At 39.3% G+C, this 14280-nt stretch overlaps 1 protein-coding gene across 2 annotated transcripts; it reads right to left on the reverse strand.

The window, feature by feature from the left end:
- Positions 1–9106: 9106 nt before the first annotated feature.
- On the reverse strand, positions 9107–10574 carry LOC101594130 (olfactory receptor 5B12-like). Of its 2 annotated transcripts, XM_045131960.1 has the most exons (2): positions 9684–10574; positions 9107–9136 (listed from the first exon to the last, which is right to left on the reverse strand). In XM_045131960.1, exons 1-2 carry the CDS (start codon positions 10572–10574, stop codon positions 9107–9109), a joined length of 921 nt encoding a protein of 306 aa, XP_044987895.1. The 2 variants fall into 2 exon arrangements, with proteins under 2 accessions (XP_044987895.1, XP_012806405.2); XM_012950951.2 differs by lacking the exon at positions 9107–9136 and having other exon boundaries at positions 9645–10574.
- Positions 10575–14280: the final 3706 nt, after the last annotated feature.

Below are 14280 nucleotides of genomic sequence, written 5' to 3' on the forward strand. Positions count from 1 at the left end.
CTGTGATTGGGTAAGTTCACTGAGAATTATCTGTTCCAGGTTCAACCATTTTTTTTTTCAAATTTCATTGTGTCATTTTATCTTACTGCTGTGTAGAATTCCATTGTGCAGATATACCACATCTTAGTTATCCATTCTTCTAGTGATTGCCATCTGGGTTGATTTCAGCTCTTAGCTATTATGATATGAGTCATTATAAACATAGTTGAGAAAATCTCTCTGGACTCAGGTTTAAAGGTTTTAAGGTACATGACCAGTAAGGGTATACTCTATAGTCAGCTTTTTTAGGAGTCTCCATATTGCTTTCCAAAGTGGTTGTATCATCTTACATTTCCACCAACAGTGGATGAGCGTTCCTATTTATCCACATCCTCGCCAGCATTTATTTTCATTTGATTTTTTGAGGTTTTGCTATCCTTATTGGGGTAAGGTGGAATCTCATAGTTGTTTTAATTTGTATTTACCTGATGATTAGGGATGAGGAACATTTTCTTAAGTATGTGTTTGCCATTTGTATTTCTTCCTCTGTGAACTGTCTATCCAGCTCTTTGCCCCATATTGTGAGTGGGCTGTTTGACTTTTTATTCCTTAGGTTTTTGAGTTCTTTGTAGATTCTATAGATTAGGCCTCTGCCAGTTGTATAATCAGCAAATATTTTCTCCCATTCTGTGGGTAATCTATTGGCTTTGCTTATTTTATGCTTGTTGGTAAAGAAACTCTTCAGCTTCATGTGATCCCATTGGTTGAGTGACTGTTTAAGATCATGAGCTACTGGGGTTTTGTTCAGGAAGTCTTTTTCTATTCCTATATCTTGGAAAGTTCATCCTATATTTTCTTCCAGTAGTAGCCAAGTTTCTGGTCTTATATTGAGGTCTTTGATCCACTTGGGCTTGAGTGTTTTGCATGGCAAGATGTGTGGATCAAGTTTCAATTTCCTGCATATGATTATCCACTTTGTCCAGCACCATTTGTTGAACATGCTGTCTGTTTTCTGGCCTATATTGTTAGGGTCTTTGTCAAATATCAAGTAGCTGTAGTTGCTTGACTCAAAGTCCAGGTTCTCAGTTCTATTCTAGGCCTATACTCCTGTTTTATGCCAGTACCATGCTGTTTTTGTTACTATGGCATGTTATATAGCTTTAGATCCGGTATAGTGAAGCCTCTAGAGATATTTCTTTTGCTAAGAATGTTTAGTTATCTGAGGCCTTCTGCCTTTCCATATGAAATTTGAGAACATTTTTTCTATCTCTGTGAAGAACAATGTTGGGATTTTAATTGGAATTGCATGGCATCTGTCTATTGCCTTTGGTAGGATTCCCATCTTCACAATGTTAATTCTGCCTTCCCAGGAGCATGGGAGTTCTTTCCATTTTCTCAAGTCCTCCTCAGTTTCTTTTTTGAGTGTTTTTATGTTTTCATTGTATAGACCTTTCACTTCCTTGGTTAACAAGGTATTATTACAAGGTATTTTTTTGTTGTTGCTATTGAAAATGGGACCATGTCCCTTATTTATTTCTCTGTATCTTTGTCATTTGCATATAGAAAGGCTACTGATTTTTTGCATCGATTTTGTAACCTGCTACTTAGCCATAAGAGTTAATCACCTTCAAGAGCTTTGGGATGGAGTCTCTTGGATCTCTTACATATACAATCATGTCATCAGCAAATAGAGCTAGCTTAACTTCTTCCTTTCCAAATTGTATCCCTTTTATTTCCTTCTCCTGTCTTATTGCTTGAGCTTGGACTTCCAGTACTATATTGAAAAGCAGAGGTAAGAGTGGACAACCCTATCTTGTTCCTGATCTCAATGGGAATTCCTCCAGTCTCTCCATTAAGCATCATTTGGGCCTTAGTAGCTTTGTATATTGCCTTTATTATGTTAAGATATGAACCAACCATGCCAATTGTTGATCATGAAGTGATGTTGTATTTTGTCAAAGGCCTTTTCTGCATCTATTGAAATGATCATGTGGTTTTTGTGTTTAACCTTGTTTATGCGGTGTATTACATTGACAGATTTCTGCATGTTGAACCACCCCTGCATTCTTGGGATGAATCCCACTTGCTCAAAGTGGATAATGCTTTGATGTGTTGTTGGATTAGGTTTGCAACGATTTTGTTCAGGATCTTTGCATCTAAGATCTTCATGGAAATAGGCCAGTAGTTTTGTTTTCTTGTGGTATCCCTGCCTGGTTTTGGAATTAGGGTGATGCTAGCTTCATAGAAGGAGTTGGTCAACTTTCCCTGTTCTCCAGTTGTCTGGCACAGTTTGAGAAAGATTGGTTTGAGTTCTTCCAAGAAGGTCTGATAGAATTCAGCTGAGAAGTAATCTGGTCCTGGACTATTCTTTTGGGGGATGGTTTTTATTACTTTTTCAATCTCAATGAGTGTGATACATTTGTTTAGGAGATTAATCTTCACTGAGTTTAGTTTTGATAGATGGTAGGTGTCCAGGAATTTATCCATCTCCTCCACATTATCCAGTTTTGTGGAGTAGAGGTTTTTGAAATACGTCTGATTTAACTTATGTCCATTGTGATCTCTCCTTTTTCATTTAGAATTTTGTTAATTTGAAGCATCTCTTTCTTTGCTTGATCAAATTGGCCAGGGGGTTGTTAATTTGTTTATTTTTTCGAACAACAAGCTCTTTGTTTTGTCAATTTTCTTAATTGTTTTCTAAGTTTCTAGTTTATTAATTTCTGCTCTGATCTTAATTATTTATTTCCCTCTGGAGTTTTTTGGGTTGGATTTTTCTTGCTTTTCCAGTGCCTTTAGGTGGATGATTAGGTTATTGATTTGGGGTCTCTTTGTCTTTGTTATGAAGGCATTTAGTGCTATGAATTTACCCCTGAGGACTGCCTTCATCATGTCCCATACATTTTTGTACGATGTATTCTCATCGTCATTCATTTCTAGAAATTTCACAATTTCATTTTTTATTTTGTCCACTATCCATTTATTGTTTAAAAGTGTGCTGTTCAGTTTCCAGGTGGCAATGGGATTCTTGGTGAGTCTTTGTTGTTAATTTCCAGTAATATAACATTGCGATCTGATATAATGCAGTTATGCATGTCAATCTTCCTAAATATATGGAGGCAGCCTTTTTGGCCAAGTATATGGTCTATTTTAGAGAATGGTCCATGGGCTGCTGAGGAGAATGTGTAGCCTGTGAAACTGGCATGCAATGTTCTGTAGATGTCCTTTAGGTCTAAGGGATCTATGGTTTTGTTGAGCTCTCTTACTTCCCTGTTGAGTTTCTGTTTAGATGATCTGTCTTACTGATAATAGTGCATTGAAGTCCCCATCTATGATGGTGTTGGTGGTTATTTCTGTTTTATTGTCAAGTAGGTTTGCTTTATGAACTGTGGTGCCCCTGTGTTTGGTGCATACAGATTTATGATTGTAATATACCCTTGATGGATCATTCCCTTGTTAAGTAGGAAGTGACCTTCTTTGTCTTTTTTGATTATTTTTGGTTTGAAGTCTATTTTATCCAATATTAATATAGCTATGCCTGCTTGTTTCTTATTCCTGTTTGCTTGAAATATTGTTTTCTACACTTTCACCCTGAGGAGGTGTCTGTCTTTAGTGGTGAGATGGGTTTCTTGAAAATAACAGATTGAGGGGTCTAATTTTCTGATCCATCCTGTTAGCTTGTGTCTCTTGATGGATGAAATAAGGCTGTTAATAACTAGGGTAATAACTGTGAGGTTTGATTTAATCCCTGCCATATTGTGTTGGTATAGGTGGTTTGGTGTTTTCATGGACTTTGAGGTTTTTTGTGCCTTCTCTGAGTTTGGTTATTGTGATCTTCTTGTAGACATATGAGGTTTATTACTTGATTCTTCTGTGTGGAGAATTTCTTGAAATACTCTCTGTAGGTTTGGTTTTGTGTTCATATAATTGTAAAGCTGAATTTTGTTATGGAAACTTTTTCTTTCACCATCTGTTATGAGGGATACTTTTGTAGGATAAAGTAGTTTGAGTTGGAAGCCATAGGTTCTTAGACTTTGCAGTGTTTCATTCCAGGGTTTCCATTGAGAAGTCTGAAGTAATTCTGATGGGGTTCCCTTTGAAAGTGGTGTGCTGTTTTTCCCTAGCTGCTTTTCAGATTTTCTCTTTGGTGTAAATGTTTAGAGTCTTAATGACAATATGACTTGGAGAGTTTCTCCTTTGGTCCAACATTTTTGGAGTTCTGTTAGCTTCTTGCATCTTGATGGGCCTTTGTTTTGAGAGAATGGAAAAGTCTTCTTTGAGTATTTTGTTACATGAGTTCACCATGCCTTTGGTCTGAGTTTCTTCTCATTCTGGTATTCCAATGATCTGGATGTTAGGATGTTTAAGGTTATCCCACAATTCCCTCATGTTCTGTTCACAGAAGTTTTTGAACTTATTGAAACTTTTGAACTCTTGAACTGTTTCTTCTGTCTTGTCTTCCAGATCGGAGTTTCTATCCTCCACATGGCTGACTCTATTCTTGAGAGTTTCTAGGGTTTTGTACTGGTGCAATTAGGTTTGCATTTTCTACTACTTTTATATATATAGTTTCCATCCCTCTGTCAAGCTCCCTTTTCACATCATTTTCTGATATTCTTGATGCCTATTGGGATTCATCCTTGCATTCTTTCTGTCTTCATTTAGCATCACCATTTGGTTTTTGAGGTCCTCTTTTTTTTTTTTTCACTCTCCTTCATATCTCTTAACTGTCTTTGAACTCCTTCCATTTTCTTATCTTTTAGGCCTGTCTAGTGATGGCAGCCTCCACACTATTATTGGTCCTTTGTTGCTTTTCTGCAAGTTCTACCAGTAGCTTGTTCAGGGCTGCATTGCTCATAGCTTCATTTTGGTGTTCTGATCCTCATGTCTCTTCTTTGTTTTGATTAGAGATGTTCATTGTATGACTGGGTAATCTAACTGGATTTAGTTGCATTTGATTTTTCATGTTATTTCTTTTGTGTTGTGGTCTGCCCATTACAGTGTATCAGCAGGGAGAGAAGGACTGTGGTCTTGATGGGTGGGGCAAGTGGTGTCTCTTGGGGGAGCTGGCCTGAGCCAGCCAGCAGGCAAGCAGATGGGCTGAGTGCTCCTTATCTAATACGTGGGTGGGTAGATCAGCCTGAGCTCAAGCACAGTGGGAAGCTGCAGCAGCCTGAGGCTGGATGCTGAAGCAGTTTGAGCTCTCACTTTGCAGAATGCCAAGGCAGCCTGACCTCCTGTGGGGCAGGGTCACCAAAGTTGCCTGAGCTCTCACCAGGTGATGTGCCAAAGCTGCCTATGCTCACACCCAGAGGGACACTGTAGCACCAAGCACCAAAGCAGCCTAAACTTGCATGGTGGGACACTGGGCCACAGAAACAGTCTGAGGTCCTGCACAACAGCACACTGGTGGGCGGCGGCACAGAAGACAGTTAGGAGCTAGCACAGGCAGACAGGCAGAGTGAGCCTGAGTTCATGTGGGCAGTTGGAATGGGCCTAAGCTTGTGCACTAATGGGTGGCAGCCAGAGCAGTAAGTGGCAAATGGGCCAATGGAGCCTGAGCTCCAGTGGGCCAGTGGGTGGAGCCTGCCCAATGTCATGTGTGGGTGGGGGTAGCAGGGCGATTGACCCTGTGAAGTGAGGCAAGTGGGTCTCCTTTCCTACAGTAAATGCAGGGGTATCCTGAAGCTGGGACTATGGATATGGCAGCTGTTTGGCGGTTGGGGGACTGGTGGGCTACCTGCCAGTGAGGGAATCAACAATTCCCATTTTTTCTCCCTCTGTGCCCTCCCACTGGCAATCTATTAGAGATTGCTCTCCCCTAAAAGATCCAGAGAATCCTTAATGCCTTGCCTTTCTTTCCTGGGGAGGTGTGGCACAGTTAGGTGGTTGCCATCTTGTCAGGAAGTTAATTCTTGTATTTTTGATAAGGCCATTTTTACTGGTATAAGGTAAAATATCACATTTGCATTTTAATTTTTATTTCATTGATCATTAGTGATGCTAAATATTTTTTCAAGTACCAGCTGGCAATTTTTGAAAAGGTTCATTTATGGCTATTGCTCATTTTAACTGGGTTGTGTTTATACTAGCTTTTTACAGTTCTATATATTAATTACTTTCTGGACATCTAGTTTACTTTCCAGATATCTAGTTTTGAAACTTCTTTCCCAGTCTGCTGGCTGTTTCCAAAATTTGATGATGTTTTGCTTGCTGTGCAGAAGTTTCTAGTTTCATTTGGTCAAATACATTTGCTTTTGCTATTGTTTCCTGTGCTTTTTGTCACCAAACAGCTGGCTGGATTTTTATTGTTGTTATTGTTCTGTTCACATGAAACTAGCTTCTTTGGAGCTGCAAGTCTAGGGCCTGTAGCAGTTATCTTCTCATTGCTGGGACAAAAGCCCTGACCAGAAACATCACATGGAAGAAACAGATTTTCCTGCTTGCAGTTTGGAGAGGAAGTTTCCTCAGGGTGAGGAAAGCAAGGTAGGAGCAGACATCCTGGCATCACCATCAGTGCAGGTAGCCTGAGTGAGGTAAGTGTGCTAAGTGGGGCTTGATGATAAAGACTCAGTCCTACCCCCGAGAAACACACATCCTCCAGCAAAGCTCCACATTACAAAGGCTCCACAGTATTCCAGAACAGCACCACCATCAGGGAATTAAGAAAGGGGCTTAATCACAAATACACATGGCGATGGGGGGTATTTTACACTCAAACTACTACAGAGTTCCTGAATGCCAAAATAACGTGGTGTGGGCTAACAGAAGTAATATCTAACACTCTGGCTCCTGTCATTTAGAAGCTTAAGGCTTAAAGCTTTAGAGGACAGAGACTTGTAGCTCTAGGTACTCAAGTCAGTCACTAACTGCTGTGGGCCTTGGTTTTCATTGGCCACATTTCCACTCAGTAACCTGTGACCCAGGCTCCTAGCATAAAGTAGAAGTGGCTGTAGCATCAGACAACCAGTGTGATGGCTTTCAGCTCTGAGAACTGGGACTCTCAACTTGTAACTATAGCCACTGCTACACCTTTGGGACAGTGACCAGGACTTACAATTTCTCATCTTTGTCTCATCACTGCCTTCCATCTTGACTTTCTACCTCTTCTAGCCTTTTCCAATCACCCTTCATTGGCTCAGCAGCCTGTGCCATTGGCCACTCTTTTGAACTTTTCCATCACCTCCTAACTGCCACTGTAACGCCATTGCTGGTCCTGGTACCTTCTCTTCATATTGCCACTTAAACCCTCTCTACCTATGATATAGATCACAGGTGAACAAAAAAGACAAGGCAAGAGAAACCTTTCACTGAGCTTAATGTCATAGCAGTAAGGATGGTGCCTCTCAGTTAACTTTAAAATTAAATTGTCACTAGTTTTACTTTACTTGCTATATAGAAATTTTACTAAAAGATAGTAATTTGTAAACATCTCACAAAACTTATTTGAACTGGAAATGAATCAGCATAGACTCAAGATATAAAAGTCAGCATAAAATAGGTCCCATTATATATATATTTCAAAGGTAAATTATCTGAAAAAGAAATCAAGGAAGAAAAATCTACTAAATAAGTACTTAAATAAATGATGTTACAATGTGAAATATTAGAGGAAAATACAGTGCAAAGATCCAAGACATTAGTTTAAGCAATATTTGGAATACAAACATTGTTCTGCATGGGCAACAAAAGCAAAAAACAGACAAAAGGGGATTAAAGGTGTGTTGCTGGAGGCAAACCTTGGGTTGATGAATCCAACCTATTGTGTGTCCAGAGCAAGCTTGTGCTTACTATTCTCTTTCTGCTGTGGATGTGTGATAATGCAGGCCAATTGCTTTTCTCCATCATGATGATATTTCCATTTAAAATTGTAAGTTTGCAATAAGCTTTTTCCTTCCATAAACTGCTTCTGGTCAGGTGCTTTGTTTTAGCAACAAGAAGCTGACTACTTTAGTACTTATTTCATTTACCCTTTCTACAAGGTATACATATATCTTAAAGCATCACATTTAGTTGTTGCCTAAGATAACATAAATAAATAAATAAATAAGTGAATAAAAAGAGATCTATGATATACAATTAAGTATCAACATAAGTACCAGGAGAGTTTAAGGAGATGAAGGACAGAAAAGGGTAGAAATAATATTTAATGATGGCCTAAGTAAAATATCCCTGTGAAAAAAGCTGTAGAAATGCAGAAGTCTTACAAAATTAAAATTTTAAACATAGTATGACATGAAATCTTAGCCTGTTAATACATTTATACACTCATAATATTTACATATGTTCTTAATATCACTATAATTATTGGTAATTTATTCTTAATATAAAATGTTAAATTTTGATGAATAATAATTAAATACACATAATTATCCTTTTAATCTCCCTATATTTTATCTATTTATATTGTCATATTAGCATATTATTTTTAGATAATGTTTCATAATATGGAGATTTATCTTACAAAATAGGTGCTAGGATAAAGGTATTTGTTGCCTTTATTAACTAGCACATAAAAGATTACAATAATGAACCTACATTTGGGATTTTTGGTAGGATTTTTCTTTTTGGTGTTTTAATTTTTTAAGGTAGATCCTTGCTCTAGCCCAGGCTGACCTGGACTTCACTATGTAGTCTCAGGATGGCACTGAACTCACAGTGATCTTCCTATGTCTGCCTCCCAAGTGCTGAGATTAAAGGCATGCACAACCACACCCAGAGGAAGTATCTTAATAAAAGCTAAATTTCAATTTTTTACAGCACAATTAATTTACTGCATATATATATGCCTGTATGTATGTATGTATGTATGTATATACAAAGTTTATTTATTTATTTATTTTTAAACAGAGACAGAGAGGGAGATGACAGAGAGAAAGAGGGAGAAAGAGAGAAAGAGAGAGAGAGAAAGAATGGTGTGCCATGACCTCTAGCAGCTGCAGATAACTCCAGATGCATGCATCATTTTGTACATCTGGTTTTATATGAGTACTAGGGAATTGGACCTGGGTCATTAGAGTTTGCAGGGCAATGCCTTAAGTGCTGAACCACCTCCCTAGCCCTTTGCATTATTATTATTATGGTTTTTTTTTTATTTTTCAAGGTAAGGTCTCACCCTAGCCCAGGCTGACTAGAATTTACTCTGTAGTCTCAGGGTGGCCTTGAACTCACAATGATCCTCCTACCTCTGCCTCCCAAGTGCTGGGATTAAAGGCATGCACCATCATGCCTGGCTTGCATTATAATTTTTAATAAATAAACTTTATAAATAAATAAATTTTTAATCAACCTCTGGTGTCCTGCAGCAAAGGGCTACCATAGTCCATAATAAAATATTATATATTTTATGAAAATATATAAGACTCAAAAGTCTACTGACATGAAGAAATGAGAGTGTAATATCTACCCTCAAACATGCCTTAGGGCTGGACCCCAGAATCTGTTCTCAGTGGCACCTTCTTGGACCAGGCAGCTAGAGACAAGCTTTAATAAAACACTTGAGTTTATGGGGGACATATATTCAAATTACAACACTTGACAACTAGCTCAGGAAACTATAACAACAATTTACAAATGGATGCGCTTTTAAATAACATCTTCTATACATATATGTGTGAGGTGGATGAAATTCTCTATAATAGAATTCTTGTGTAACTAAAATATGAATGCTATGGATGACTTTGCTTTTTCCACAGTCTCTCAAAGGCAGCCTTAACCTCCTTGTTTCTCAGGCTGTAGACAAGAGGGTTCAACATGGGGATGACCATAGTGTAGAAGACAGATGCCATCTTGTCAGTGCCCATGGAGTGAGTGGAGCTGGGCTGTAAGTACATGAAGATGACAGTTCCATAGAAGATGGAGACAGCAGTGAGGTGAGAAGTACAGGTAGAAAAGGCCTTCTGCCGTCCTTCAGATGATCGCATCCTCAGGATGGTGAAGAATATAAGCAGGTAAGAGACAGAGATGACCACAATAGAGAAAAGCACGTTAAAACCCACTACAGAAAAAATAACAATCTCAGTAACAGAGGTGTCTGAGCATGAGAGTGCCAGGAGAGGAGGGGCATCACAGAAAAAGTGGTCAACCACATTGGACTTGCAGAAGGAGAGCCTAAAGATGTTCCCTGTATGAATGGAGGCATTCAGGAAGCCACAGACATAGGAGCCTATGGTGAGACAAGCACACGTGTTTGTGGTCATGATGGTGGTATAATGCAGTGGTTGACACACTGCTACACAGCGGTCGTAGGCCATCGTAGCCAAGAGAAAACTTTCACAGGTGATGAAGCCTGCAAAGAAGAAGAACTGGGTGCCACAAGCCGTGTGAGACATGATTCTGTCTCTTGAGAAGAGCCCTGCCATCACCTTGGGAGTGACTGCTGAAGAATAACCCAAGTCCACCAGGGAGAGGTGACTGAGGAAGAAGTACATGGGTATGTGGAGATGAGGGTCCAGCAGAATCAGGGTGACCATCCCCAGGTTCCCCAACACAGTGCTGAGGTAGATGAGAAGGAAGACAATGAAGAACGGGATCTGGAGGTCTGGGTCATCAGTTAAGCCCACAAGAATGAACTCAGTCACCTCGGTACTGTTCTCCATTGGGAACCGCGTGGTTGTCCTCTGCTTCATGGCAAGTGGTGTAGAGGTAAACACAACAACATGTAGATGTCTGTGGATCTCAAGGTGAAGGTCAAGTTGTCAAGAGAATTATGCAGATGAGTGTCATGTTCTAGACAGAGTCACTCCAGCTGGCAGTTGTATAAGAGCCATCGCCCAGAGTTGGGGGGCTCTTGGAATTTGTAAAATAATCACTTGAATCAATTCTGCAGACACAGATTTCTCAAATTTTTCTGCTCTCAAAGTGTGTGATAGAAATGATGTTAAAACCTTTTACCAAATTTCTTCACATGTGAAACCTTGAGATTTAATCCAGTGATTTCCTAGAGCAAAGGAAAGAAAATGAAAAGTTGTTTCAGTTAATTGAAAATAAATCAAGACTACAATGTTCATCTGGGATATTTGTTGATCTCTTATTACTCTTTGTTCTCCAGGAGGCAAAATCTTTTAGATTAGAGCTCTGGTATGCACAATGGCCCCAACAAAATGTTTTCTTTTCCCAATATAAGTCTCATATATTCTTTCAAGAAAGCCTTAATTCCAAAGCTTCCTTTGGCAGTTTCCAATGTTTTCCCAAATTCATTCTTCTTCAGACCCAACTGTGCTTTTAGAGTCATTCTAAATATAAAGTTTTATAATTTCTAAATTTAAGGAAATGGTTGCTATGGTTATGAATTAAACTATCATAAATGTTTGTTATAAAATTATAAAAATATAAAAATATATATTCTCATCACACATTAGACCCTATCCTCCTTTCCCCCATACAGACTTCACACATCATTCTAAGATATTATTCTTAGTTCATAGACATCAAAACTGGCACATGCTGAGGGATGAAGATAGTAGCAGAGCTGAGACTTGGAAAGAAGTCAATTTTAATCTATCCTTCATTCTTTGTCATAAGCAAACATTCTTCTTAGCATTTTACTTTTTTGCTGCTTTGTATGTATATATGTGTGATAAGTACATATGTTCTTATTAATGTGTGTACACGCTTATATGCTTGCATGTGGAGGCCAGAGGTTGACATGAGGGGTGTCTTCCTTGGGCAGTTTCCACTTTGTTTGTGTAGGAAGAGAATTTGCTCATTGGGCTAGTCTAACTAACCAGCTTGCTCTTGAGACTAACCATTTCCTGTGTCTCAAGTGCGGGGATTATAGGCAGGCTGCCATGCCTGTCTGGAATTTCCATGGGTGCTGGGGCTCCTATCCCAGTTCCTCACATGTGCAGCAAGAACTTTGTCAACTTTTTACTGATAATAGAAACTTCCACATATGCCTACCCATTCAGTTGACTGATAAGTGGTTGAACAATTAGATCTACTACAAAATTAATGTGAACAGTTCCAAAGAATGAATTTGGTAATAAAATATGCTTACTGGTTTCTGTGACTTTATGCCACCTGCCTTTTTGAATCTCAGCTGAAAAACAACTGGATCTGCAAAACATTTACAGTGCTTTGGTCTCTACAAATCTTTGGGTAGCCATAAGAGGATGTACACACACACACACACACACACACACACACACACACACACACACACATATGTGTATATAGTTCCAATAAAACCCAGTAAACTACATAAAGTTATAGGTGCTGTCCAGTAAATCATCTCATTAATAAGCACAGCGTCTCAGTGGTGCACAACAGTTTTGCTGATTTCTTGGTCTCCAGCTATGTACACAACACATTTTCTAATTTTCTTTCTTTTCTTTTTTTTGGAGGGTGGGTTTTGCGGTAGGGTTACACTCTAGCCCAGGCTGACTTGGAATTCACTCTGTATTCTCAGGGTGATGGCCTCCAACTCACAGCAATCCACCTACCTCTGCCTCCCAAGTGCTGGGATTAAAGGTGTGCACCATCACACTCAGTGCCCATATTTCCTAATTTCAGATCCTTCACAGACTGGAACACGCATGATGCCCAGTAAGCATTATGTCTGACGCGCCCTCTCCACTGACAAGAACAGTGCACTGCTTTATTGTCTTCTCACATCTGTCTAGTAGTAGTTAATCTCTTTACACTGTTGTCCATCACTCTGTCCATGCAATGGCTAATAAAATCAGTTTACAACACCCGGGAACTTTTCAGTGACAAAGTTAGAACATATGCGAAGGCATCGTCATCATCATCAGAGCTGTGTCTTTTCTAGTTTTACATCTGTCTGTGCTTTCTCACTGTGTGTTTGTGTGGAGTGGTGGCGGTGTGGTGTACTACATGTGTGGCATGTACGTGTGTGTGTGCTGTATACATGCATGCAGAGGCCAGAAGAGAGTTTTGAGTACCCTTCTTTGTTGCCCATCCTTGTACTTCCTTGAGATGGGGTCTCTCCCTCAACCCAGAGTTGCCGTTTCCAGTAAGCCTCAGTGATTTTCTGGTATTAACCCCCATGGATTGGGGTTATAGATGTGTATAGCAATGGTCAACTTTTTATGTGGGCTCTGCAGAGTTGAACCTAGGCAGTCACAAGCTCTCCCAGGCCCTCATTCACATAAGAGTGCAGCAAGCACTCTTAACCATTGAGCCAGATCTCCAGCTCTATTTCTATACCTTTTGTAACTTTTCCCCTAAGATTTATTTTCCCTTATTTATTAATATGTGTTACTTATTTAAAAAATATTAGTATAGTCTTCCAGATTACAATGCTTTTAAATTGATGCCCCTACTTGATATCACATCAAACCTAGTATTGGTTAAAATAACAAATATTACATTTCCTGATAGAGGTAACTGACATTGCAATAGTTTAAATAACACAAACTCAAACTTAGCAAAGCAGGAAATCAGGCCCTCTTAATTGTTTTTCCTATGCCATAGCATATGTTTCTCCATTCAAGATCTGTAGTGTTCAGACATATAATCTCTGATTGTTTGGTAAGGAATATAAAAATATAGAAATGATTCAAATCTAAGCTCTCACAGAACCAAGGGAGAGGTGGATTCTTTGATGTACTTTTCTGCTCTCTAACTTCATGTAGGCAGTGGGTCTGACCTGGAGGCTTACCTTCCTCCCTGAGCAATACAGCAAGCAAGTCCAACATCCTCATAGATGAGCAGGTAAAAAATACAGACCTTGAAAGAAGGAAATGAAAAAAAAAAATAAAAAAAGAAAAAAGGGCTGGAGAGATGGCTTAGCGGTTAAGTGCTTGCCTGTGAAGCCTAAGGACCCCAGTTCAAGGCTTGGTTCCCCAGATCCCACGTTTAGCCAGATGCACAAGGGGGCGCACGCGTCTGGAGTTCTTTTGCAGGGGCTGGAAGCCCTGGCGCGCCCATTCACTCCCTCTCCCTCTGTCTTTCTCTCTGTGTCTGTCCCTCTCAAATAAATAAATAAAAAATGAACAAAAAAAAATAAAAAAAGAAAGAAGGAAAATTCATGTATTTGGAGACTCTTCCTTAAGTGCTAAGCATGAATGTTTAAATTTCTCCAGAGGAAGTAGAACTTGAAAGAACAAATACAACTGCTTTGGAATCATCTAACACAAGTGCTAGTCCAGGATCTATAGTTCTCTCTTCTGAGATAAGTGATTTAATCTTCTGGAAGCACAATATCCTCATCTATTAAAAGGAAGTACTAGACAGGTAGTGTTGCAGTCAGGTTCGCATTGCTGGCAGAAAACACCTGACCAAGAGCAGCTTGTGGGCAAAAGGATTTATTTTGGCTTATACACTCCACTATGGCAGGGG

The sequence above is a fragment of the Jaculus jaculus genome, chromosome 1, assembly GCF_020740685.1.
Source record: "Jaculus jaculus isolate mJacJac1 chromosome 1, mJacJac1.mat.Y.cur, whole genome shotgun sequence".
Taxonomy (NCBI): domain Eukaryota; kingdom Metazoa; phylum Chordata; class Mammalia; order Rodentia; family Dipodidae; genus Jaculus; species Jaculus jaculus.

What these genes read in the sequence shown, in the direction of transcription:
- LOC101594130 (XM_012950951.2), bottom strand. Translation starts at nt 10,574, where the DNA reads ATGGAGAACAGTACCGAGGTGACTGAGTTCATTCTTGTGGGCTTAACT.